At 44.7% G+C, this 25,430-nt stretch overlaps 1 protein-coding gene across 2 annotated transcripts; it reads right to left on the reverse strand.

Annotated features, from left to right (window-relative positions):
• Positions 1-1,860: 1,860 nt before the first annotated feature.
• LOC121531971 (serine/threonine-protein phosphatase 6 regulatory subunit 2) lies at positions 1,861-25,390 on the reverse strand. Of its 2 annotated transcripts, none has more exons than XM_041837591.2 (25): positions 24,840-25,390; positions 24,399-24,535; positions 23,977-24,112; positions 23,756-23,854; positions 23,488-23,674; positions 22,389-22,526; positions 22,250-22,315; positions 22,057-22,169; positions 21,742-21,855; positions 21,480-21,600; positions 19,536-19,727; positions 19,146-19,457; positions 18,983-19,047; positions 16,659-16,774; positions 16,475-16,560; positions 9,048-9,125; positions 8,847-8,944; positions 8,706-8,760; positions 8,434-8,558; positions 7,925-8,088; positions 7,413-7,734; positions 7,233-7,318; positions 6,380-6,602; positions 2,240-2,350; positions 1,861-2,145 (listed from the first exon to the last, which is right to left on the reverse strand). In XM_041837591.2, the coding sequence occupies exons 3-25, from the start codon at positions 24,102-24,104 to the stop codon at positions 2,112-2,114; spliced, it is 3,033 nt and encodes a 1,010-aa protein (XP_041693525.2). In that variant the 5' UTR covers positions 24,105-24,112; positions 24,399-24,535; positions 24,840-25,390; the 3' UTR covers positions 1,861-2,111. The 2 variants fall into 2 exon arrangements, with proteins under 2 accessions (XP_041693525.2, XP_041693524.2); XM_041837590.2 differs by having other exon boundaries at positions 23,977-24,115.
• Between the last annotated feature and the right edge of the window lie 40 nt (positions 25,391-25,430).

The raw sequence follows: 25,430 nt of genomic DNA on the forward strand, positions 1-25,430 counted from the left end.
CGTGTGTGTGTGTGTGCATAGTCTCTTGTGTGTGTATGTGTATAGTCTTGTGTGTGTGTGTGTGTGTATAGTCTTGTGTGTGTGTGTGTATAGTCTCTTGTTTGTGTGTGTGTGTGTATAGTCTCTTGTGTGTGTGTGTGTTTTTAGTATCTTGTGTGTGTGTGTGTGTATAGTCTCTTGTTTGTGTGTGTGTGTAGTCGCTTGTGTGTATGTGTGTGTAGTCTCGTGTGTGTGTGTGTATAGTCTCGTGTGTGTGTGTATTCTCGTGTGTGTGTTTTTAGTCTCGTGTGTGTGTGCATATAGTCTTGTGTGTGTGTAGTCGTGTGTGTGTGTGTGTTTAGTCTCTTGTGTGTGTGTGTGTTTAGTCTCTTGTGTATGTATGTGTTTAGTCTCTTGTGTGTGTGTATAGTCTTGTGTGTGTGTATAGTCTCGTGTGTGTGTATAGTCTCGTGTGTGTGTGTATAGTCTCGTGTGTGTATAGTCTCGTGTGTATATAGTCTCGTGTGTGTGTGTTTTTAGTCTCTTGTGTGTGTTTGTTTAGTCTCTTGTGTGTGTGTGTGTATAGTCTCGTGTGTGTGTATAGTCTCGTGTGTGTGTGTATAGTCTCGTGTGTGTGTGTGTAGTCTCGTTTGTGTGTGTGTAGTCTCGTGTGTGTATATAGTCTCGTGTGTGTGTGTGTGCATATAGTCTTGTGTGTGTGTGTGTTTAGTCTCTTGTGTGTGTATGTGTTTAGTCTCTTGTGTGTGTGTGTATAGTCTTGTGTGTGTGTATAGTCGCGTGTGTGTGTATAGTCTCGTGTGTGTGTGTTTGTAGTCTCGTGTGTATATAGTCTCGTGTGTGTGTGTATATAGTCTCGTGTGTGTGTGTGTTTTTAGTCTCGTGTGTGTGTGTATATAGTCTGTGTGTTTTTGTGTGACATCACACAGGCTTTCATCACATCCACAGGACTGCTCTTTTAACCTGAGAATATATCCCAAATCTCCCACAAACACACACACACCCCCACACAAGCACGCACACGAATATACAGCACAGTAGCAATCAATATTTTCACTACCTGTAATAGTCCACACAGAGAGAGAAAGATAGTGGTTGAATTTCATAATCAGTCTGGATTTTCTATGTTGAAATGATTGAGTCAAATCAATTAAACTAGGAACATTTTTAGAACACATTTTGGCTTTGAGTATCTTACGGACTACTCATTCCCCTTCTCCCCAAGCCTCAGACTTTGCTCTGGGCTGAGGATGTGACTACAGCGGGAGTGGAGTGTCTCGTCTCGCTACTCAACAAAGAGCTTAAGTTAAGTGCAAAAACACCCAGCTGACTACATAAAGCTGGATCACACACGTGCGTGTGCACGTGCGCTAGGGCTGCACGATAGCCCCAGAAAATGAATTGCGATTTATTTAACCAAATATTGCGATTTGACTCGTTATAAATATCAAAACACTTGGGTAAACTGTTGGAATCATAGAAACACAATGATGTACACTAAGAAGCAAAGTGGAAAGAAGCATCTTTCTTGTTAGAACAATCTGTTGACTGCATTTGACCGAGGAGGAGGAACTGCGCTGCTTGATTGACAGGGGTAGAGTCTTGGTGTGTGTGGGAAGAGGGACGACAGAGTAAACTATAACAACGGACCTTACGCGCGGCATAGAGGCGTTTAAAAATATTGCTTGCAATTTTGGATGTCGAGAATGGACATTGCACATGTCAATATTGCGATGTCGATGTGAATTTGCTTAATTGTGCAGCCCTAACGTGCGCATACACACACACGTCATGTCCCAGTGTGTCGTGTGGTGATGTGATAGGTGTGTAGGAGAGACTACAGCAGAAGGGCAGAGACAAACATCACATGAACCTGTTTATTAGTTGTTGTGTTTAGGAGCTGTGGTCTGGTTTCTGAACTGGCTTTTCTCTTCTGGTTTTTGTCCCTCTCATCCACCGTAGATGTCCTCGACACGGACCAATGACAGGGCAGCACTGCTCACAAATACAGGATGTTGCATGGCATTGTGTTGTTGGGAAGTGGAGTGTGGTTGTGTTAGCTAGGGAATGGAGTGTGTATGTGTGTGAGGTGTGTGTGTCGTGGTAGCGCAGTACTAGGCCAGTCCGTTTGCTGAGGAGGGTGTCTCTCTGTGGGGAGAGTGGAGGGGGTGGTGTCAGTGAAGAAGCAGGTACACAACACAGACAGACAGACAGACAGACAGACAGACAGACACATACTTACTTTGTGACGGTGGCAGGCCGATCTGTGAGAGGAGCAGCGGTGGCATTAAGCAGGTCTCCTCTACCCATCACCCTCTCTTTCTCCTTTTCCTTCTCTTTCATGTCAGCCTCACTGTAAAAGTAGAAAGGCACAACTAAGAACATCTTGGTTGTGTCTCAAATCGCAGCCTATTTCTTGTATAGGGCACTATTATTAGACAGAGCCCTATGTGGCAGGCCTATGTGGTTCTGGCCAAAAGTAGTGCACTATATAGGATTTTCGAGCCTATTCAGATTTGCCCCTAGTAGATCTCAGCACAGACCTAGAGTAGAGAGGCATAGTGATTGGGTCAGAGAGGAACGGAGGGATGCCCATCCAAAGGTCAGAGGTCACAAACATACAGTTAGTTATCATGCAGTTGCACACAAAGTTCAATGCCTTATTAGCAGAATTCACCTGTGGCTAACACACACTAGGTCGTTGGTTTTTGGTCTGCAAAGTGTTGTACACTTTGTAATAAACTCCCAATGCTACAAACTCCACAGGCAACACACTGTGGTTGTAGACCTCATACACTACATGAGGCGGCGAGGGGAGGAAATGGGGGAGTGGATAAGAGAGGATAGGGAATGAGGGAGTAGAGGAGAGGAAGAAACGACTGGGGGAAAGATGAGAGTAGGAAAGGAAAAGAGTTGGGAGGACAGATTAGGAAAGAATGAGTATTGGGAGGGTGGGAAGGAGAGAAGGTAAGATCAGAGGAGTGGTGTGGACAGTAAGGCAAGGAGGGGAATAAATTCAGACCCGGCACCACGTTTTTTCATGGATGTAATAGTAAAGACCATAGGCAGCTCGTGAGTTTCAAGTTTGGGGAAGCTTACAATTTATCCTACCATTTCTACCGATCTGCGTGCCAGTTATGATTATTTTTATATGTGTATATTCGTGGAACAGTTAAATTTCGATAATAACGTTTTCGTTTCTCAAAATCATTTTCACGTGGTTAATCATAAAAATCTCAAAATTAAAATTCAACTATTGGGAGAGCAATAGCCTCTGCCATATGGACATATTGATCCACTGTGATCCACTGGCGGCTAAAGAAATGAGAGCATAGAACTCAGAGATGCAGGAGTAGGCCTATAACTTCCATCGTCAACTAAGTCAAATACATAGGCCTAAAGCCGACAAATAAAAACAGTAGAAAATATTGTGATGAAAATTCTGGTTCTTTCAATCACATTCATCTCTCTGTTCCGCCTCCCTTTCTATCTGTCTTGACTTGAACTATTGCTAGTGAAGTGCAACATTGTAGGGCGGCAGGTAGTCTAGCGGTTAAGATCGTTGGGCCAGTAACCAAAAGGTTGCTGGTTCGAATCCCCAAGCCGACTAGGTGAAAACTCTGTCAATTTGCCCATGAACAAGGCACTTAACCCTAATTGCTCCTGTAAGTCCCTCTGGATAAGAGCATCGGCTAAATGACTCATCACTTGTTCTGGCCAGAGGCTGTCGCTAGCGAACTTGCAACATTGTATCAACTAGCCTATTCCGGGCCCGGAGAGTTTCCTGCGCCAGTGAGCTCGGGACAGAAAGCTGTTTTTATGACGTTTCCACTGGGATCATTAGATCGTGATATTTTGCTCTTTCACACCGCTTGGTGATTAGCAAGGCTGGGAGTGTTGGAAATATTTTTCAGATACTGAGGAACTATCATTCACAATGGATGTTAAAAAAACAGACTTCGTTGACTTGTGTGAGTTGAAGAAAAAATGAGTGGTGTACATGGTGAGTTAAGACAATCACTTTCCTACATATGCATGCATTCTGGAGAGATACTCACCATAGCTTTGCCACACCCCCCTCCCCTTCTTCTTGATGCAACATTTTAAATTATACTCAAGACAAATCTTCACACATATTTTAGATGCTTTTCACTGAGAGCTGCAACTCAATCAGCTAAACCCATTACCACGCGCACTACCCAAATCGCAGGCTTCCCAAACACACTTGTGATTTTAAACAATCCACAGCAATTAAAATAATAATAACAAGATAATTATCCTCTTGTGGCTAAGTCATGCTCCCTGGTGAAGTATTTTGAATGATTTTATTTAGACAGGAGTAATTATATAATTTTGGCGAAACATCAATTTACCTTAGGGCAATCCAGCATCCTAACAGTGCAGTGTGCACCTGCCAACTTTCCTTTCCAATTCGCAAGAGGCTGAAACCAGAGATCTGTACATAATGACGAGATGCCCATGTCTCCACCCTAACAATGGGAGTCTTTGTACCAAAGGCGGGAAGGCAGGCGACAAGCTTAGGTCTGTATATTATTCCCATATAAATGAATTGGGCTTATTCTGGACTGGGCTTATTCTGGACTGATTTTGGCAAGAGTGAGCCCTCTCGCTTCGCTTCTTCCTCTCTGCTGAAACTATATTTACATTTACATTTTAGTCATTTAGCAGACGCTCTTATCCAGAGCGACTTACAGTTAGTGAGTGCATACACAATTGTTTTATTTTTCATACTGGCCCCCCGTGGGAATCGAACCCACAACCCTGGCGTTGCAAACGCCATGCTCTACCAACTGAGCTACATCCCTGCCGGCCATTCCCTCCCCTACCCTGGACGACGCTGGGCCAATTGTGCGCCGCCCCATGGGTCTCCCGGTCACGGCCAGCTACGACAGAGCCTGGATTCGAACCAGGATCTCTACTGGCACAGCTAGCACTGCGATGCAGTGCCTTAGACCACTGCGCCGCTCGGGAGATGTACATCACCGGAGAAAGCATCAGAGCGAGCGAAACAGCGCACCTCTATATGTAGCCCATGTATCTGATGCTCTCCAGAAATAGTATGACATGCCATACTCTTTTGGTCCAGACAGCATCAGATAATTCGTCTACACGAACTAAGACAGAGGGGCGCCGTTTCGCTCACTCGGATGCTTTAAACTAAGATTGATGAGTCTTTCTGTTGGCGCACTTCTCTGTCAAATAAATGATCAATATTGTATTTGGAAGGGCAAAGAGGTACGGCTCCCTAAGGCCCCCCCATAACGCCGGCCCTGAACATACTGCACTACTAAACAGAGAAACAGTGGGTGTGAGTACAGTGCATTCGGAAAGTATTCAGACCTTCACTTTTTCCACATTTTGTTACGTTACAGCCTTATTCTAAAATGGATTAAATAAAACAAATTGTGTCAGACCCTTTGCTATGAGAATCGAAAGTGAGCTCAGGTGCATCATGTTTCCATTGAACTTCAATCAAGTTGTAGAAACATCTCAAGGGAGTCCACCTGTGGTAAATTCAATTGATTGGGCATGATTTGGAAAGGTCCCACAATTGACAGTGCATGTCAGAGCAAAAACCAAGCCATGAGGTCGAAAGAATTGTCCGTAGAGCTCAGAGACAGGATTGTGTCGAGGCACAGCTCTGGGGAAGGGTACCAAAGGATTTCTGCACCATTGAAGGTCCCCAAAAACACTGTGGCCTCGATGGGAGAACCTTCCCGAAGGACAACCATCTCTTCAGCACTCCACCAATCAGGCCTTTTTGGTAGACTGGCCAGACGGAAGCCACTCCTCAGGCACATGACAGCCCGCTTGGAGTTTGCCAAAAGGCACCTAAAGGACTCTCAGACCATGAGAAACAAGATGATCTGGTATGATGAAACCAAGATTGAACTATTTGGCCTGAATGCCAAGTGTCACGTCTGGAGGAAACCTGACACCATCCCTACGGTGAAGCATGGTGGTGGCAGCATCATGCTGTGGGAATGTTTTTCAGCGGCAGGGACTGGGGGACTAGTCAGGATTGAGGGAAAGATGAACGGAGCCAGGACAATGAACCTAAGCACACAGCCAAGACAACTCAGGAGTGGCTTCGGGACAAGTCTCTGAATGTCCTTGGCGCTTCAACAAAGTCCTGAGTAAAGGGTCTGAAAACGTATGTAAATGTGATTTCAGTTTTTTATTTTTTATACATTTTCAAAAATGTCAAAAAACCTGTTTTTGGTTTGTAATTATGGGGTGTTTTGTGTAGATTAATGAGGGGGGAAAAACGATTTTAATCCATTTTAGAATAAGGCTGTCACATAACAAAATGTGGAAAAAATGAAGGGGTCTGAATTCTTTCCGAATACACAGTATATACCTGGTGCCAGCTCTCTCGTTCTTGGCATCCATGGTAAGTCTGATGGTCTCCAGTCCAGCGGTTGTGACAATGGTCTCTGTAGTGACCATTTCCTTGGATACCATCTCCATAGTAACGGATTCAGTCTTTTCCTCCTCTTCCTCGCTGTCTGAGCCTCCTGATGAAGAGGTGTCTGATGCTACCAGGGGAGCCTTCCTCGCCACACAAACACTCCACACACACGCTGCAGAGAAAACACACACACGGTTATACAAACATGCTCTGCAAAGTGAACATACTTTGCATTAAGAACACCTGCTCTTTCCATGACATAGACTGACCAGCTATTATCCCTTATTGATGTCACTTGTTAAATCCACTTCAAATCAGTTAGATGAAGGGGAGGAGACAGGTTAAAGAAGGATTTTTAAGTCTTGAGAAAATTGAGACATGGATTGGGTATGTGTGCCAATCCATGTCTCATGTGAATGGGTAAGGCAAAAGATGTAAGTGCCTTTGAACAGGGTATGGTAGTAGGTGCCAGGAGCACCAGTTTGAGTGTGTCAAGAACTGTAGCGCTGCTGGGTTTTTCACACTCAACAGTTTCCTGTGTGTATCAAGAATGATCCACCACCCAAAGGACATCCAGCCAACTTGACACAACTGTAGGAAGCATTGGAGTCAACATGGGCCAGCATCCCTGTGGAACGCTTTCGACACCTTGTGGAGTCCATGCCCCGACGAATTGAGGCTGTTTTGAGGACAAAAGGGGTGCAACTCAATATTAGGAAGGTGTTTCTAATATTTCATACACTCAGTGTACACACACACACACACACAACTCACAATGCAGGAAGAACACACACAGACTTACGGTTCTTTCCCTGGCTGGGTTTGGTTTTGTCTGACCCACAGATCTCTGAGTTCACTGGAGAAGTGCACCTCAGACCGGTCTCTGAACTGAACACACACACACACACACACGTCAGAATATAAACCTATACATGAGCAGCAGAAGGTTCAAAAAGACAGGCTGAAACGTGGCTACACTCACCAGCAAAAGGGCTGAAAATCAGTGAATTTGGCCCAGCCCTTCTCAGCCTCTGTAGTTACGGGCTGGGGGGCAGGGCTTCCCCATGCGTCCACGCCCACTCCAGGCTTGGGGGCGGGGGTAGTCCATGGATCCACACCCACTCCAGGCTTGGGGGCAGGGCTACCCCATGGGTCTACACCCACTCCAGGCTTGGGGGCGGGGCTACCCCATGGGTCTACACCCACTCCAGGCATGGGGGCGGGGCTACCCCATGGGTCCATGTCCACTCCAGATGAGGGGGAGTTAAAGTTCACCTCCCCGAAACTAGCCGCCCAGCCAGGGCCTGAGAAAAGACAACTCAGAGCTGAGCACCAGACACACACAAACAAAACAGGCAGAAGGATAAATATATACTACCACAGCAACACACAACCAAAGAAAATTATAACTACACACAACCACAAAAACACTCCAAAGCAAACCCATGAAATACTCAAACACAAACAGACCTGGGTTCAAATAGTCATTCTTACTCTGTGCAGTCTCTGTCTGGCTGATGTTCTTGCTGTGTTCAGTCTGACCTGTGACCTCATTAGGCACCTCACCTTCATCTGTGTCAGAACCTGTTGACCTATCAGGAGTATCGCTCACCCCATCACTCTGAGCCGATCCAACAGACGTATGCGGCCCCCCAAACCTGAGAGACCAAGAGAGGGAGCATTACTTGTGTGTGTCTGCATATAGATCTGCTATCTAAATATGATCACTCTGTTGTCACAAATAATTTTCCTGAGCAGCAGGAAATGCACATTCTATTGTATTCATGGTTTAAAAAGGCTTCTAAAGTTTGTAATTTCCACTTTAAAATGTCAGATTAGATTTTCCCTAACGAAAAATGTATCAACCCATACAAACATTTCCATTAAGTATAATCCTGCTGTGAGAAGCAGCTTCAAATTAAGATAGCATATCTGTAGGCCTATGTGTGTGTGTGTGTACCTGGTCCTGGTGTGTTGTATTGTTAATCTGAGTTTGTGTGTACCTGGTCCTAGACTTGGTGTGCGTGGTATAGTTGATCTCTCTCTCCTCCCAGATGTCTTCCTCCTCGCTGTCATCAAACAACTGGATCTTCTCCTTAGTGCAGGCCTCAAATGCTGCAGTCTTAGCCTGTGAGCGCACGCACACACACACAACAATGTATGCGTATAGATTCCATGCATGACTGTACTCTTAGACCAGTTTAGATAATGACAAACAGTGAATTTCAAAAATGGAAGCACCTAGGAGGTAGAGGCTATTGACTCAGTCACTCACAGTGTCCTCTGTGTCCACGTTGAAGTTGATCTCTGTGATCCGGACAAAGGTGGCGCTGCAGCACAGAACATACACACTCAGTCACAATCAAGTCAGACCCACTTAAGAGGATTAACTTGATGTTGCATGTTTGCGTCTTACTTGATGTTGTCGCCGTGTTCTGAGAACTCGTCGTCATTGAAGCCAAACTGATCCACAAAGTTAGCAGTCATCTGCTGGATCTGGTAGTCTGAGAATGTCTGGAAGATAGCAGCCATATAAAACAGAACTGGATTATGGTAGCTACCAAGACAGAGTAGGAGCAGTAGATTACTATCTGTAAATACGTGTGTGTGTGTGTACCTGTTGCAGTGACAACTCTTTGGGGAAGGGACTCTGTCTGTCATCGTCTTCACTGGAGGAGCGCAGGTTGTGAGACACCTGGAACACAGAGGCCAGGGGTTTTACATGTGTATGTACACTGAACAAAACTATAAACACAACATGTAAAGTGTTGGTCCCATATTTCATGAGCTGAAATAAAAGATCCCAGAATCATTCCACACGCACAAAAAGCTTATTTCCCTCAAATGTTGTGCACAAATTTGTTTACATCCCTGACTTTTAAGCAGGTCAACATTCACAAGGCCGCAGGGCCAGACGGATTTCCAGGACGTGTACTCCGAGCATGTGCTGACCAACTGGCAAGTGTCTTCACTGACATTTTCAACATGTCCCTGACTGAGTCTGTAATACCAACATGTTTCAAGCAGACCACCATAGTCCCCGTGCCCAAGGTCTCTAAGATAACCTGCCTAAATGACTACCGACCCGTAGCACTGACGTCTGTAGCCATGAAGTGCTTTGAAAGGCTGGTCATGGCTCACATCAACAGCATTATCCCAGAAACCCTAGACCCACTCCAATTTGCATACCGCCCCAACAGATCCACAGATGATGCAATCTCTATTGCACTCCACACTGCCCTTTCCCACCAGGCTCTGTCGTAGCCGGCCGCGACCGGGAGACCCATGGGGCGGCGTGCAATTGGCCCAGCGTCGTCCAGGGTAGGGGAGGGAATGGCCGGCAGGGATGTAGCTCAGTTGATAGAGCATGGCGTTTGCAATGCCAGGGTTGTGGGTTCGATTCCCACAGGGGGTATGAAAAAAAAATTTATGCACTAACTGTAAGTCGCTCTGGATAAGAGCGTCTGCTAAATGACTAAAATGTAAATGTAAAAAATGGACGGGCCGCCCCCAGGAGGTAAGGGTAGGTAACAACACATCTGCCACACTGATCCTCAACACGGGGGCCCCTCAGGGGTGCGTGCTCAGTCCCCTCCTGTACTCCCTCTTCACCCATGACTGCATGGCCAGGCACGACTCCAACACCATCATTAAGTTTGCCGACGACACAACAGTGGTAGGCCTGATCACCGACAACGATGAGACAGCCTATAGGGAGGAGGTCAGAGACCTGGCCGTGTGGTGCCAGGATAACAACCTCTCACTCAACGTGACCAAGACAAAGGAGATGATTGTGGACTACAGGAAAAAAAGAGGACTGAGCACGCCCCCATTCTCATTGACGGGGCTGTAGTGGAACAGGTTGAGAGCTTCAAGTTCCTTGGTGTCCACATCACCAACGAACTATCATGGTCCAAACACACCAAGACAGTCGTGAAGAGGGCACGACAAAGCCTATTCCCCCTCAGGAGACTGAAAAGATTTGGCATGGGTCCTCAGATCCTCAAAAAATTCTACAGCTGCACCATCGAGAGCATCCTGACTGGTTGCATCACCGCCTGGTATGGCAACAGCTTGGCCTCCGACCGCAAGGCACTACAGAGGGTAGTGCGTACGGCCCAGTACATCACTGGGGCCAAGCTTCCTGCCATCCAGGACCTCTATACCAGGTGGTGTCAGAGGAAGGCCCTCAAAATTGTCAAAGACTCCAGCCACCCTAGTCATAGACTGTTCTTTCTGCTACCGCACGGCAAGCGGTACCGGAGTGCCAAGTCTAAGTCCAAAAGACTTCTCAACAGCTTCTACCCCCAAGCCATAAGACTCCTGAACAGCTAATCATGGCTACCCGGACTATTTGCACTGCCCCCCCCACCCCATCCTTTTACGATGCTGCTACTCTGTTAATTATTTATACATAGTCACTTTAACATTTTTTTTTTTCATTTTAGTCATTTAGCAGACGCTCTTATCCAGAGCGACTTACAGTTAGTGAATACATATATATATTTTTTTTATATATACTGGCCCCCCATGGGAATCGAACCCACAACCCTGGCGTTGCAAACGCCATGCTCTATCAACTGAGCTACATCCCTGCCGGCCATTCCCTCCCCTACCCTGGACGACGCTGGGCCAATTGTGCGCCGCCCATGAGTCTCCCGGTCGCGGCCGGCTGCGACAGAGCCTGGATTCGAACCAGGATCTCTAGTGGCACAGTTGGCACTGCGATGCAGTGCCTTAGACCACTGCGCCACTCAGGAGACTTAACTCTACCCACATGTACATATTACTTCAACTACCTCAACTAGCCGGTGCCCCCGCACATTGACACTGCACCGGTACCCCCCTGTATATGTACCCTCCCTACTGTTATTTTATTTTACTTCTGCTCTTTTTTTCTCAACACTTACTTTTTTGTTTAAAATAAATGCACTGTTGGTTAAGGGCTGTAAGTAAGCATTTCACTGTAATGTCTTCACCTGTTGTATTCGGCGCATGTGGCCAATAAAATTTGATTTGATTTGTTAGTGAACATTTCTCCTTTGCCAAGATAATCCATCCACCTGACAGGTGTGGCATATCAAGAAGCTGATTAAACAGCATGATCATTACACAGGTACATCTTGTGCTGGGGACAATAAAAGGCCACTAAAATGTGCAGTTTTGTCACACAACACAATGCCACAGATGTCTCAAGTTTGGAGGGAGCGCACAATTGGCATGCTTACTGCAGGAATGTCCACCAGAGCTGTTGCCAGATAATTTAATGTTAATTTCTCTACCATAAGACGCCTCCGTCATCGTTTTACAGACTTTGGCAGTACGTCCAACCGGCCTCACATTCGCAGACCACGTGTAACCACGCCAGCCCAGGACCTCCACACCCGGCTTCCTCACCTGCTGGATCATCTGAGACCATCCACCCGGACAGTGTATCTGTATGTAATGAAGCCCTTTTGTGGGGAAAAACTCATTCGGATTGGCTGGGCCTGGCTCCCCAGTGGGTGGGCCTGACTCCCAAGTGGGTGGGTCTATGCCCTTCCAGGCACACCAATGGCTGTGCTCCTGCCCAGTCAAGTGAAATACATTGATTAGGTCCAAATGTATTTATTTCAATTGACTGATTTCCTTATATGAACTGAAATTGTTGCGTTTATATTTTTGTTCAGTATATTTGATGGTGTGTGTACGCAGAGTTTCCTCTTTATTAATTTAACTGCTAAATTGTTGCCACCACTGCAACAAAAACACATTTATATATACACATTTTAATATACACACATACACAGTGCATTCGGAAAGTACTCCGACCCATCGACTTTTTCCACATTTTGTTATGTTACAGCCTTATACTAAAATTGATTAAATTATTAATTTTTTTCATCAATCTACACACAATACCACATAACAACATAGCAAAAACAGGTTTTAGAAATGTTAGCAAATGTTTAAGAAATACTAAAATGAAATAATACAATTACATAAATATTCAGACCCTTTACTCAGTACTTTGTTAAGGCAACTTTTGCAGCGATTACAGCCTTGAGTCTTCTTGGGTATGATGCTACAAGCTTGGCACAACTGTATTTGGGGAGTTTCTCCCATTCTTCTCTGCATATCCTCTCAAGCTCTGTCAGGTTGGATGAGGAGTGTCGCTGCACAGCTATTTTCAGGTCTCTCCAGAGATGTTTGATCGGGTTCAAGTCCGGGCTCTGGCTATGCCACTCAAGGACATTCAGAGACTTGTCCCGAAGCCACTCCTGAGTTGTCTTGGCTGTGTGCTTAGGTTCACCTTCCAACAGGACAACGACCCTTCGACCCAGTTGGAGTTCCTGAGCGCTCTGGAGCAGGTTTTCATCAAGGATCTCTCTGTACTTTGCTCCGTTCATCTTTCCCTCGATCCTGACTAGTCTCCCAGTCCCTGCCGCTGAAAAACTTCCCTGGAGCATGATGCTGCCACCACCATGCTTCACCGTAGGGATGGTGCCAGGTTTCCTCCAGACGTGATGCTTGGCATTCAGGCCAAATAATTCAATCTTGGTTTCATCAGACCAGCGAACCTTGTTTCTCATGGTCAGAGTCCTTTAGGTGCCTTTTGGCAAACCTCAAGTGGGCTGCCATGCCTTTTACTAAGGAGTGGCTTCCATCTGGCCACTCTACCATAAAGGCCTGATTGGTGGAGTGCTGCAGAGATGGTTGTCCTTCTGGAAGGTTCTCCCATCTTCACAGAGGAACTCTGGAGCTCTGTCAGCGACCATCGGGTTCTTGGTCACCTCCCTGACCAAGGCCCTTCTCCCCCGATTGCTCAGTTTGGCCGGGCGGCTAACTCCAGGAAGAGTCTTGGTGGTTCCAGACTTCTTCCATTTAAGAATGATGGAGGCCAGTCTTCTCGGGGACCTTCAATGCTGCAGTAATGTTTTGGTACCCTTCCCCAGATCTGTGCCTCGACACAATCCTGTCTCGGAGCACTACAGAAAATTACTTCGACCTCAAGGCTTGATTTTTGCTCTGAGATGCACTGTCAACTGTGGGACCTTATATAATCAGGTGTGTGCCTTTCAAAATCAAGTTCAATCAATTGAATTTACCACAGGTGGACTCCAATCAAGTTGTAGAAACATCTCAAGGATGATCAATGGAAACAGGATGCACCTGAGCTCAATTTCGAGTCACATTGCAAAAGGGTGTGAAACCTTATTTACATAAGTAATGTTTTTTGTTTTTAATAAATTTGCAATAATTTCTAAAAAACGTTTCGCTTTGTCATTATGGGATATTGTGTGTAGATTGATCAGGATTTTTATTTATTTTAATACATTTTAGAATAAGGCTGTAACGTAACAAAATGTGGATCCTTTCCGAATGCACTGTATGTATGTATGTATGTATACATATATACACAAAGTTGAAGTCGGAAGTTTACATACACCTTAGCCAAATACATTTAAACTCAGTTTTTCACAATTCCTGACATTTAATCCTAGTAAAGATTCCCTGTCTTAGGTCAGTTAGGATCACCACTTTATTTTAAGAATGTGAAATGTCAGAATAATAGTAGAGAGAATTATTTATTTCAGATTTTATTTCTTTCATCACATTCCCAGTGGGTCAGAAGTTTACATACACTCAATTAGTATTTGGTAGCATTGCCTTTAAATTGTTTAACTTGGGTCAAACGTTTTGGGTAGCCTTCCACAAGCTTCCCACAATAAGTTGGGTGAATTTTGGCCCATTCCGCCTGACAGAGCAGGTGTAACTGAGTCAGGGTTTTAGGCCTCCTTGCTCGCACACACCTTTACAGTTCTGCCCACAAATGTTCTATAGGATTGAGGTCAGGGCTTTGTGATGGCCACTCCAATACCTTGACTTTGTTGTCCTTAAGCCATTTTGCCACAACTTTGGAAGTATGCTTGGGGTCATTGTCCATTTGGAAGACCCATTTGCGACCAAGCTTTAACTTCCTGACTGATGTCTTGAGATGTTGCTTCAATATATCCACATCATTTTCCTTCCTCTTCATGCCATCTATTTTGTGAAGTGCACCAGTCCCTCCTGCAGCAAAGCATCCCCACAGCATGATGCTGCCACTCCCGTGCTTCACGGTTGGGATGGTGTTCTTCGACTTGCAAGCGACCCCCTTTTTCCTCCAAACATAACGATGGTCATTATGGCCAAACAGTTCTATTTTTGTTTCATCAGACCAGAGTACATTTCTCCAAAAAGTACGATCTTTGTCCCCATGTGCAGTTGCAAACCGTAGTCTGGCTTTTTAATGGCGGTTTTGGAGCAGTGGCTTTTTCCTTGCTGAGCAGCCTTTCAGGTTATGTCGATATAGGACTTGTTTTACTGTGGATATACAGTGGGTAGAACAAGTATTTGATACACTGCTGATTTTGCAGGTTTTCCTACTTACAAAGCATGTAGAGGTCTGTAATTTTTATCATAGGTACACTTCAACTGTGAGAGACGGAATCTAAAACAAAAATCCAGAAAATCACATTGTATGATTTTTAAGTAATTAATTTGCATTTTATTGCATGACATAAGTATTTGATACATCAGAAAAGCAGAACTTAATATTTGGTACAGAAACCTTTGTTTGTGTGGACAGGTGTCTTTTATACAGGTAACGAGTTCAAACAGGTGCAGTTAATACAGGTAATGAGTGGAGAACAGGAGGGCTTCTTAAAGAAAAACTAACAGGTCTGTGAGAGCCGGAATTCTTACTGGTTGGTAGGTGATCAAATACTTATGTCATGCAATAAAATGCAAATTAATTACTTAAAAATCATACAATGTGATTTTCTGGATTTTTGTTTTAGATCCCGTCTCTCACAGTTGAAGTGTACCTATGATAAAAATTACAGACCTCTACATGCTTTGAAAGTAGAAAAACCTGCAAAATCGGCAGTGTATCAAATACTTGTTCTCCCCACTGTAGATACTTTTGTACCTGTTTCCTCCAGCATCTTCACAAGGTCATTTGCTGTTGTTATGTGATTGATTTGAACTTTTCGCACCAAAGTACGTTCATCTCTAGGAGACAGAGTGCGTCTCCTTCCTGAGCGGTATGACGGCTGCGCGCTCCCATGGTGTTTATACTTGCTTACTATTGTTTGTACAGATGAACGTGGTACCTTCAGGCGTTTGGAAATTGCTCCCAAGGATGAACCAGACTTGTGGAGGTCTACACATTTCTTCTGAGGTCTTGGCTGATTTCTTTGGATTTTCCCATGATGTCAAGCAAAGAGGCACAGAGTTTGAAGGTAGGCCTTGAAATACATCCACAGGTACACCTCCAATTGACTCCAATTATGTCAATTAGCTTATCACAAGCTTGTAAAGCCATGACATCATTTCTGGAATTTTCCAAGCTGTTTAAAGGCACAGTCAACTTAGTGTATGTAAACTTCTGACCCACTGGAATTGTGATACAGTGAATTATAAGTGAAATAATCTGTCTGTAAACAATTGTTGGAAAAATTACTTGTGTCATGCACAAAGTAGATGTCCTAACCGACTTGCCAAAACTATAGTTTGTTAACAAGACATTTGTGGAGTGGTTGATAAACGAGTTTTAATGACTCCAACCTAAGTGTATGTAAACTTCCGACTTCAACTGTATATATACACATTTTAGTCATTTAGCAGACGCTCTTATCCAGAGCGACTTACAGTTAGTGAGTGCATGCATTTTTCATATATATAACCCAGCCCTTTCGCGCCACCGCCAGCTATTGCGCTCATATATATATATATATATATATATATATATATGAAAAATGCATGCACTCACTAACTGTAAGTCGCTCTGGATAAGAGCGTCTGCTAAATGACTAAAATGTAAAATGTGTATATATACAGTTGAAGTCGGAATATATATCTGCTGAGACGCGCTTTTAGATGGATAGTCGTTGGCTTAATGACTGGAAGTCCCCCGCTTGTAGCAATGCACCCCCCAACCCCGGCTACCTTGCCACCACTGCTGAAAAAAAACCCCTAGGGGAAACACTGGTGTGCGTTTGTGTGAGCAGGTATGGGTACCAGGTCTACAGTGTTCTTCCTGTTGGTCTCTGTCAGGGCCTGGTCTACAAAGCTCTCCCAGCGCCCCTTGCAATCCGTAGGCAGCTCTGCAACACACAGACAGTAGAGAGCTTCACACATACACACATTTATTCTACAATAGGTTTGCTATGCCCGTAGGCCTAAGTAACACACACAGCCCTACCTGTAATGAGGCTGCTGATCTGGGTGTGTACTGGTCCTTTCTCCATGTTACAGACTACAGTATTGGCGATCCTTGTCAGGTGACCCATGTAGCCTCTCCTCATTCCCCCCTCTGCCCTGAGAACACACACGTTCGTGACAAAATGTAACACGCACAATTACATTTATAAACGTTAACACTACACTCGTGACACACTATTACACATCAATCACAGATGACAAAACAGGAGCAAAAACAGCTGAACTTTAACAGTTTGAGGGCTCTATTTTTAACAAACCTAACGCAGTGGTAAATCTAAGCACTGGCGGTAGCGCAATAGGTCCAGGGTGTGTCAGAAATATTTTTTGCTATTTTCACAGAGGGAATTATGAGCGCAATAGCTGGCGGTGGCGCGAAAGGGCTGGGTTTTCATGAATAAACAAGTTGTCGGTGTGATGAGGGCTTGGCTTCCTTGGCTTAATATCGCATGCGTTTTGTTTCAAGTTCTGTAGGTTATTGATGGTATTTGCATTGTCATCAACTCCAATTCGGAGTATTCTCATCCTGGCCCATTGTGGATTGATACTACAGTTTATTAAATAGCATAGGCTACAGTAACAAGTAATAGCAACAGTAAAAAACACAACAGCCAGTGTTTGCTCAACAGCCTATGTTTTCAACATTGCAATTCCCTTCAACGAGCCTAGCCAAGCCTGCTTGTCTTTATGCATTGCACGTCTCCTAAAATAAAAAATACTAGGCTCCCATACATTTTATGTGTGAGGCACATTTTCAATATGCTAAATATAGTCTAGGCCTACCGTTGATACTGCATTTTAGGACGGAATAATTTAATTAACTCTGGAGAAGTGAGTCTTTGGTCACCGCATGAGAGATTGGCACTCTTTGGAGATGGATACTTGAAAAACGAAATCAAGTATGCAGGTAGGAATGTGTGTGTACAGTGAGGGAGAAAAGTATTTGAACCCCTGCTGATTTTGCCCACTGACAAAGAAATGATCAGTCTATAATTTTAATGGTAGGTTAAATTTGAACAGTGAGACAGAATAACAACAAAAAAATCCAGAAATACGCATGTCAAAAATGTTATAAATTGATTTGTATTTTAATGAGGGAAATAAGTATTTGACCCCCTCTCAATCAGAAAGATTTCTGGCTCCCAGGTGTCTTTTATACAGGTAACGAGCTGAGATTAGGAGCACACTCTTAAAGGGAGTGCTCCTAATCTCAGTTTGTTACCTGTATAAAACGTACAAAATCAGCAGGGGATCAAATACTTTTTTCCCCTCACTGTATGTTTTAGGATGTGCAGTATATTTTCAATTCAAGGCACTCCGACAAATAGACCTTTTAAACTCCTTTTATGGATAGGCTACTTTGCAAGGCCAGGGTAAAAAAGACAACGCATTGCTGTTGAACCAGCCTTGGTAGCCTCGAGTAAGGGTAGCCTATGGAGGGCTTGATATGAAACAGAAAACAAGCAATCTGTTTATTAAAACACCAACAATATTTCTAAATAGGATGGGGTCAGAAGCATGATATCATAAATCGCTTCTCTCGTTCCATGGCACGGTGTGCACACGTAGGCCTGAATGTCTTTACGCATTACATTCACACGTCTATACAAAATATTAGGCACCTGTCAATTGTATCATTGCCTATGTGCGAGGCAGATTCTCAAAAACATCTGCCATTGATATGGCATTAGATGAGGACTGAATAGTTTGGAGGAGCGTGTTTTTGGTAATAGGATGAAGGGCGCTCTTTGAAAATGGGGATGGATAGCATGATGGCAAAATCCTCATATTTCAAAGCACTCTCAGTAGACCATTTAAAAGCCTTTATTCATAGGCTACTTGGCTAATGGCCAGGATAAAAAATATGCACCTATACAATGCTGCTAAACCAACTTTGATTAAGGGGAGGGTAGGATATGCTTGGTTTTTAAATGAAATGTGGGGAAATCAATAGTTTTAGTATGTTTCTAAATACGAGATACACCTGGTAAGGCTGCACTTCCACTCTCAAAATCCATGCCATTATGAATTGCGTTACCCTTAAGACCTGCTTTTTGTGGTTCTTCCCATTAGCGCTACATGAAATTGTCACTTTTGCGCTTCTTTTTAAAGGACACACCTCAAATATTGCCACCCCTCCCACCTCAGCGAAAGCGAGCTAATGTTAGACAGGTAAATTGTCGAACCTGGCGTACGGCTGGAAAATGCCACTGCGGCAGTTTTTACATGACGAAATTGCAAACTAATGTGCGTTTGACACTTGTGCCTCCTTAGTGCCAGCAGAAAATAGAGCCCTGAGTGTCTTACTGAGTCTTATCATTCTCCTCCCAGGCCTCCAATATCCTCTGAACCAGACGACAGTCCTGAAACAACTACAGATGAAGAGAAAGAGAGCGAGCGTGAGGGAGAGGGAGACCTTGAGAGAGAATGTTACAGAGGAACACAGGCACGCAGAGACAGAGACTCGTACATGGGTCACCAGTGGGTTATGTGTGGAGATGTCAGGAGGAACAGAGGGCAGTGGGGGTTTGGGGCCGGACGAGGCCTGCTTTTCCTGGGTTGGGAGGCTGGCCTGAGGCCTCTCCTCCTGGAGAAACATGGGCTTTTCCTGGGTCGCAAAGCTGGCCTGGGGCATGTCCTCTAGGGGAACCAAGGGCCTTTCCTGGATAACCAGGCCAACCTGGGGTCTCTCCTCCTGGGCAGAGTGGCTGAGGATGGCTGCCACACACAGCTCCACTTGGAAGTGCAGGAAGTTGTTCCAGGTGTACTTAAAGAACAGGTCCTGCAACACACAACACAAACAGGTTAACAGTTAAAATATGTATACAAACCAGGACATGGTGTGCGTGTGTGTACTCACCAGTAGAAGGTTTATGGTCTGGAGTCTGCAGAGCTCCATTGTGACGGTGTTGTTATAAATGGTGTCCTCACAACAGGTGTAATAACTTGTGTTAGTGGTCTGTAGTAGGGAGGCCATCAGTCTGGCCACATGGAGACGACAGTTACCCAGTGGCACCTCCAACACACCTAGACTGGTCAGCATGGGGGTCCGCTAAACACACGCGCACACAGACACACACACAGGTGTAATTTAGTTTTATGATGTGTTGAATAGCTGACATTACAGCTCCGAGACTGTACAACACATAACACCGCAAGACTGGATGGGTGACATAGTCAGAGAATACAGGATTTGTGTATGTTGATAGTGTGCATGTGCGTGTAGGCTTGCGCGGTATACCGGGGTATTTGGAATACCGTCAACACCATTAAAAACGATTTATTTGAAGTTTTTCAATACATTTTTATATTTGTAGCTACTTAAGTAAATACCTGCAGTCAACTTGTGCAATACGTTAGGAGATAAAGCAGATCGTGTTCTTCATTTCACCGGTCACATTATTTTACATTATGAAGCTTACCTTAGTTCCACAGAACAGTTGAGCCATCACCTGTTAATTTGTAAATAGCACAACGTGAGAAAGCGTGAGCAGGTGAGTCCAGCTGTGTATTGACAGGGGTCGCGTTCTATATTGAAAGTCAAGTGTTTTTTTTGCTTCAAAAGAGTGATCAGGGATGTGCAACTAAAGTTATCATTCACAGAAAATACATTAGTGCAACACATTCGGCATAAAATAGCTTCATTTTCATCAGATGACAACAGAAGTGCTACGCTATTTGGCTGGCAGCCACACAAGTAAATGAGCTTACAATGAAAAAGCAAGGTATTTTTTGCTAAAACATCATTTTTTTACATTTTAGTCATTTAGCAGACGCTCTTATCCAGAGCGACTTACAGGAGCAATTAGGGTTAAGTGCCTTGCTCAAGGGCACAGACATTTTTCACCTAGTCGGCTCGGGGATTAGAACCAGTGACCTTTCGGTTACTGACACAACGCTCTTAACCACTAAGCTACCTGCCGCCCCCGGAAAGAATGTAGCCAGCTACATTTCCTAATGTTTTGTTTTATGTTAATCTTGCATTTTACCTGAGAAAATTAGTCTGGCTACATTGAGAAAAGTGCCCGTAAAAGTAGCTACACATCAGTCAGAGCGCTGTCTGTTGATAGAATGCCCGATATTTCTTATGTGTTTTATCTTTTTGTCATGCGTGAAAAACGCAGAATTCTGCGTTAAAGCAACCCCTAAGTTTAATTTGCTAGTTATGTAAGTGGATTAATTAATAAGGGGATGGGGTATCATTTTGTATTAGCTTTCTGCTGTGTTTGAGAAGTCAAAGCCCTTTGGATGAGTTATCTGTACAGCTGCCAGTGCCATCTTAATTCCCTTGCATTTTTTCTCCTCTCCATTCTAGGCCTGTCTGCTCCTCCCCTCCTCCGAGCAGAGCAGGCAGGCCCCGTTGCCCTAGCGACTCCAGACTCCACACAGACACAGCTTGTACACATGCTGCTCCAGAGCTAGTACTGTCCTTCCTTCAGACAAGCATGAGTCAAAACTTTGTTCATTTGCACAATAAATATATCTTGTTCACATTCGCTTGTAAATGTCCAAAATCCCAAAAAATGACATTCGGTAGCTCCTACCTATACATGTATAACTTTATGAGCTGGATTGTCCGTCTTTGCAATTAGTCTATTTTCGTTTGCGCTCGTTAGCATATTAAGCTAGCAGCCTCCATGGAAATTCGCTATTACTTGTGCTAATTTTGTTAGCATTTTTTGGTGCCCCCTTGCGTACTAAGCCAGTAATACCGTAAATCCCATGATGCGAAAAGGACGGTATGACGATATGAAAATCTGGATACCGCCCAACCCTGTGTGTGTGTCTGTGTGTGCGAGTTTACCCTGGGAGGATCCAGCAGTAGTTGGTGATAGTGTGTGAGGTGGGGTTGGACAGCCTGCAGGATGCTGCTGTTGACACACCTCTCATATCCCTGAACACACACATCCAACACACCCTCCACCCTGGAACACACACACACCACATACCAAAAACACAGTTAGGATTTGTGGAAATTTGTGAGTCAAAGAGGGGCTAGCCTGTGACCAAATTCCTATATATCCCATTTGGTAAGCTTTTTAGGCATGCGAGAATAGAACACGCACCCCGGCCTCCTGATCTCCAGTAAGGTGAGAAGGACTTGAGTTCCGTAGACGATGCAGCTCTCAGTGCCCTCTCCCACAAACATGTTGTCCAGCAGCTGACCCACACACTCCTGCCTGCAGGAACACACAGGACATTACAGGTAGGTAGGGGTGTGTGTGTGTGTGTGTGTGTGTGTGTGTGTGTGTGTGTGTGTGTGTGTGTGTGTGTGTGTGAGTGAGTGAGTGAGTGAGTGAGTGAGTGAGTGAGTGAGTGAGTGAGTGAGTGAGTGAGTGAGTGAGTGAGTGAGTGAGTGAGAGAGAGAGAGAGAGACTTACGACTCCAGCACGGCAAGCAGAGGGTCGGCCTCAGAGTTGTCTTGGAGCTGATTGGCCTGGTCTCTGCTCAGACGGATGATGTCACACACAGTCTGGGACGCATTTGACTGTCTCTGAAACACACATGGCTGGTGTTACTCCTCTGACAGCACTCTAGTCATCAGTAGATAGTGTGTGTGTGTGTGTGTCTCACCTCCTTGTCTTTCCCAGGGTGAATGAGCTCTATGAGCCTCTGGGCCAGCCGCTCTTCATTCAACCACTGCAGAGGGAACACAAACACACCATTACATATTTTACGTCACACTGAGTGTGTGTGTGTGTGAGAAACATACATTGAGTGTGTCCTGTCTGAGAGGAGCAGGCTCTACACAGCTGATGAGGCGTAACAGGAGGTCCATCATGGCCGATGTGTTGATGTGTTTAAGAACCAGACCCAGGAAACCCTCCTTTCCCCGCAGGAAGGAGATCACCTACAGAGACCACAACGCAACCATAATACAACCACCTGTCAACCACATCAACTAAAAACCTATTTTCAACATCATACAACAATATAGATTATTCTAACCAATTTTATTATCTACACTAGAGAGAAAAAACCTTCCTTGCTCTGCAGGAAACGGACCACAACACAACCAGATTATAACCATTAAAAGGGATACTTCAGGGTTTAGGCAATTAAGCCTTTTTTCCTACTTGCCAAGAGTCAGACGAACTCATTGATACCATTTTTATGTCTCTGCATGCAGTTTGAACAAAGTTGAAGGTAACATATTGTTAACGTAGCGCAATTGCTGGAAGTCTCCAGGTCCTCTCAAAAGCATGGAAATAGACCTAACTACTCCAAAGCTGGGTGGTTGGTCATTTAGTCTTATAAAGCTACAGAAGTCAATATTTTATAAATGTGTTAATTTTACAGCTAATCATAAGAAACAAAATTCGATCCACTTCCTCATTCTGTTCGGGTGTCGAATAGAGATGTATAGAGATCACAACGTTGTATCTGTCCTATTATTGCATCTGTGAGCGCATGGGCAGCGCCACTGAGACAGATACAACATTGCAATCTCTATGCAACAAGGGGACAGAATGAGGAAGTGGATAGAATCTTGTTTCTTACGATTATCAGAAATGTACGAATGTATAAAATATTGATTACTATGTATAACTTTGTAAGACTATAAATGACCAATCACCCAGCTTAGGAGTAGTTAGAAGGTCTATTTCCCTGCTTTTGAGAGGAGCTGGCTAGTAGTTCCTGGAGACTTCCAACAAATGCACTAAGCTAACGATATAATACCTTCAACTTCCTTCAAACTGCACACAGACATAAAAATGGTATCCATGAGTTTGTCTGACTCTGGGTAAGTATGATTGCCTAAACCCCGAAGTATCCCTTTAACTGTGTGTGAGATGTGTTTGTTACTGTACCTGTTCGGTCTTGCGTGTGATGAGGTTTCCGATGGTCTTGCTGAAGAAGGATGCAAGGAGGGGGTTGAGGGGAGGGGGCTGCTCCAGGAAGGAGTACAGGGTGTCCAGCAGGGACTTCTCTCCTCCCAGCTTATCATTTATCACCCCTACATCACTCGTCAGGAGCTCACACGCTATGTTAGGGTGCCTGGAACACACACGCACGCACAGTGAAGTATCCCACTGACTGACTGAACGTACGCGCTTGCGTGTGTGTGCATCTACTCACTTGAAGCGTTTTGTCTCTTCCAGACCAGCAGGGGGCTCTGTGGTTATGAGGTGCAGCAGCTCCTGCATGCAGGTGTCCTGGGACAGGAAGACCAGCAGCCTGGGGCCCAGAGAGGAGGAGCCAAAATACACTTGTTTGCATTAGCATTATACCATTTCCTATTGGAAATGCTAAAGCTAGCGCTAATAAACAATGTGCAGGCACTAATGCTAAAGGCTAACCTGCGGTTCTGGGCCTTGCACTCCTGCAGTACGTCCTCCTCCTCCATGAGCTCAGTGAGCGTGACATCGTCCTTCTCAAGCAGGGCCTCCAGCTGGGACGACGTGTGCAGGTCAAACTTCCAGAACATGGCTGCCGCTGCTGGGAGGAGACACAGTGAATAGAAAGACATCCTCACCAACTTCACTGTGTATCATAGGTTTTGCAACTTTCATTTTTCTGTTTGGTCTTGTGTGTGATGAGTTTTCCTGTGGTCTTGCTAAAGAAGGATGCAAGGAGGGGGTATGATTGATGGGGTGGGGGGAACTGCCAGACACCCCCCCCCTCAGTTTACAGGGGAAGCACTTTAAACCTGAAGTGAACAGATAGTCTAGACTGCAACTTTTAGTGAGCATAATGTCACGTGTGAGTGTTTTCTTCTTACCTTAGTAAAGTGTTTCCTCGGTCAGACCTCTTAAGTAATTTATCTCAAATACGCAGGAAGGAATGGTCTTGAATCTGCATGGATGATTACACCCACACCATTGACACACACTCACACTCCATCACCACCTCTGCAACCTGAACGTGATAGATAGAGAGAACAGTAATCAGTGTGTTCCAGCACACACCGCTCTGACTCTCCTAATCAATCTTTAGGAAGCAGTGCTGCGTAGCAAGGTGGCTAGCTAGCTGTCCATGACTGTCAAATGTCTGAGCATATATTAGCTAGCTAACGTTAGCTAGTTAACGTTAATTAGACTGCGTATGTAGTCAAGCTGATTATTGAAATCTTGCCATATCACAGCTACGACTATCTGAGAATTGTCATCTCCACGATATCGTGGAGTTGAGAATTCTCAGCTAAGTTTCGACAAGCACCTACCTTGACTTTAGCTCCAGGGCGTCAGTGTTGTTAGCCTGCTAGCTGAGCAGTTTGTTTATGTTCCAAACCAGTCAACTGGTGATGCACGTCCAGGTTATTTAACCAAATCTGTCAGTAATCTGTCGAGTGTTTCCTTGTCAGCTCACCAGACGCTGCCTGACCCTTCCAACCGCTATAGTACAATCCCAGGTCCAGTAAATGAGTTGTTGCTTTTATCCTCAAGATTGGAGCAAGACAGAAAAGGATTCATACATATTTTAAATCAAAATGGCGGACACTGTTGCGGGAACGAGGAATCAAATCTACGCCAAATGTATCGTTGTGCCAATGAGACTGCGCTGCTTGAATATTCTTGACAAGTCCCCCCAAAAATGGGTAGCACCATTAAAACATAGCCCAGACTGCATCCCCCTGACGTATTAGTAAAATGCTAACTAGGTGACACAGTCAGAAGGGTACTTGCCAGCGTTATTCTCAACTGCAACTACTAGCCTAGAGATAGTATTATACAAATAAATATGAATGTTTGTCGCTTCATACCTCCAAAATCTCTGCTGCTCTCTGGAGCCTATCAGCTGATTGTCAGCACTG

This window comes from Coregonus clupeaformis, chromosome 19 (assembly GCF_020615455.1).
Source record: "Coregonus clupeaformis isolate EN_2021a chromosome 19, ASM2061545v1, whole genome shotgun sequence".
Lineage (NCBI taxonomy): Eukaryota > Metazoa > Chordata > Actinopteri > Salmoniformes > Salmonidae > Coregonus > Coregonus clupeaformis.

Excerpts from the sequence above, each read along its gene's own strand:
- LOC121531971 (XM_041837591.2), bottom strand. The coding sequence starts at position 24,104 with ATGTTCTGGAAGTTTGACCTGCACACGTCGTCCCAGCTGGAGGCCCTG. Across the intron at positions 22,527-23,487 it reads TCACACGCAAGACCGAACAG|GTGATCTCCTTCCTGCGGGG; the intron begins GTACAGTAACAA and ends TGGTCTCTGTAG. Across the intron at positions 19,728-21,479 it reads TACTGCTGGATCCTCCCAGG|CGGACCCCCATGCTGACCAG; the intron begins GTAAACTCGCAC and ends GCGTGTGTTTAG.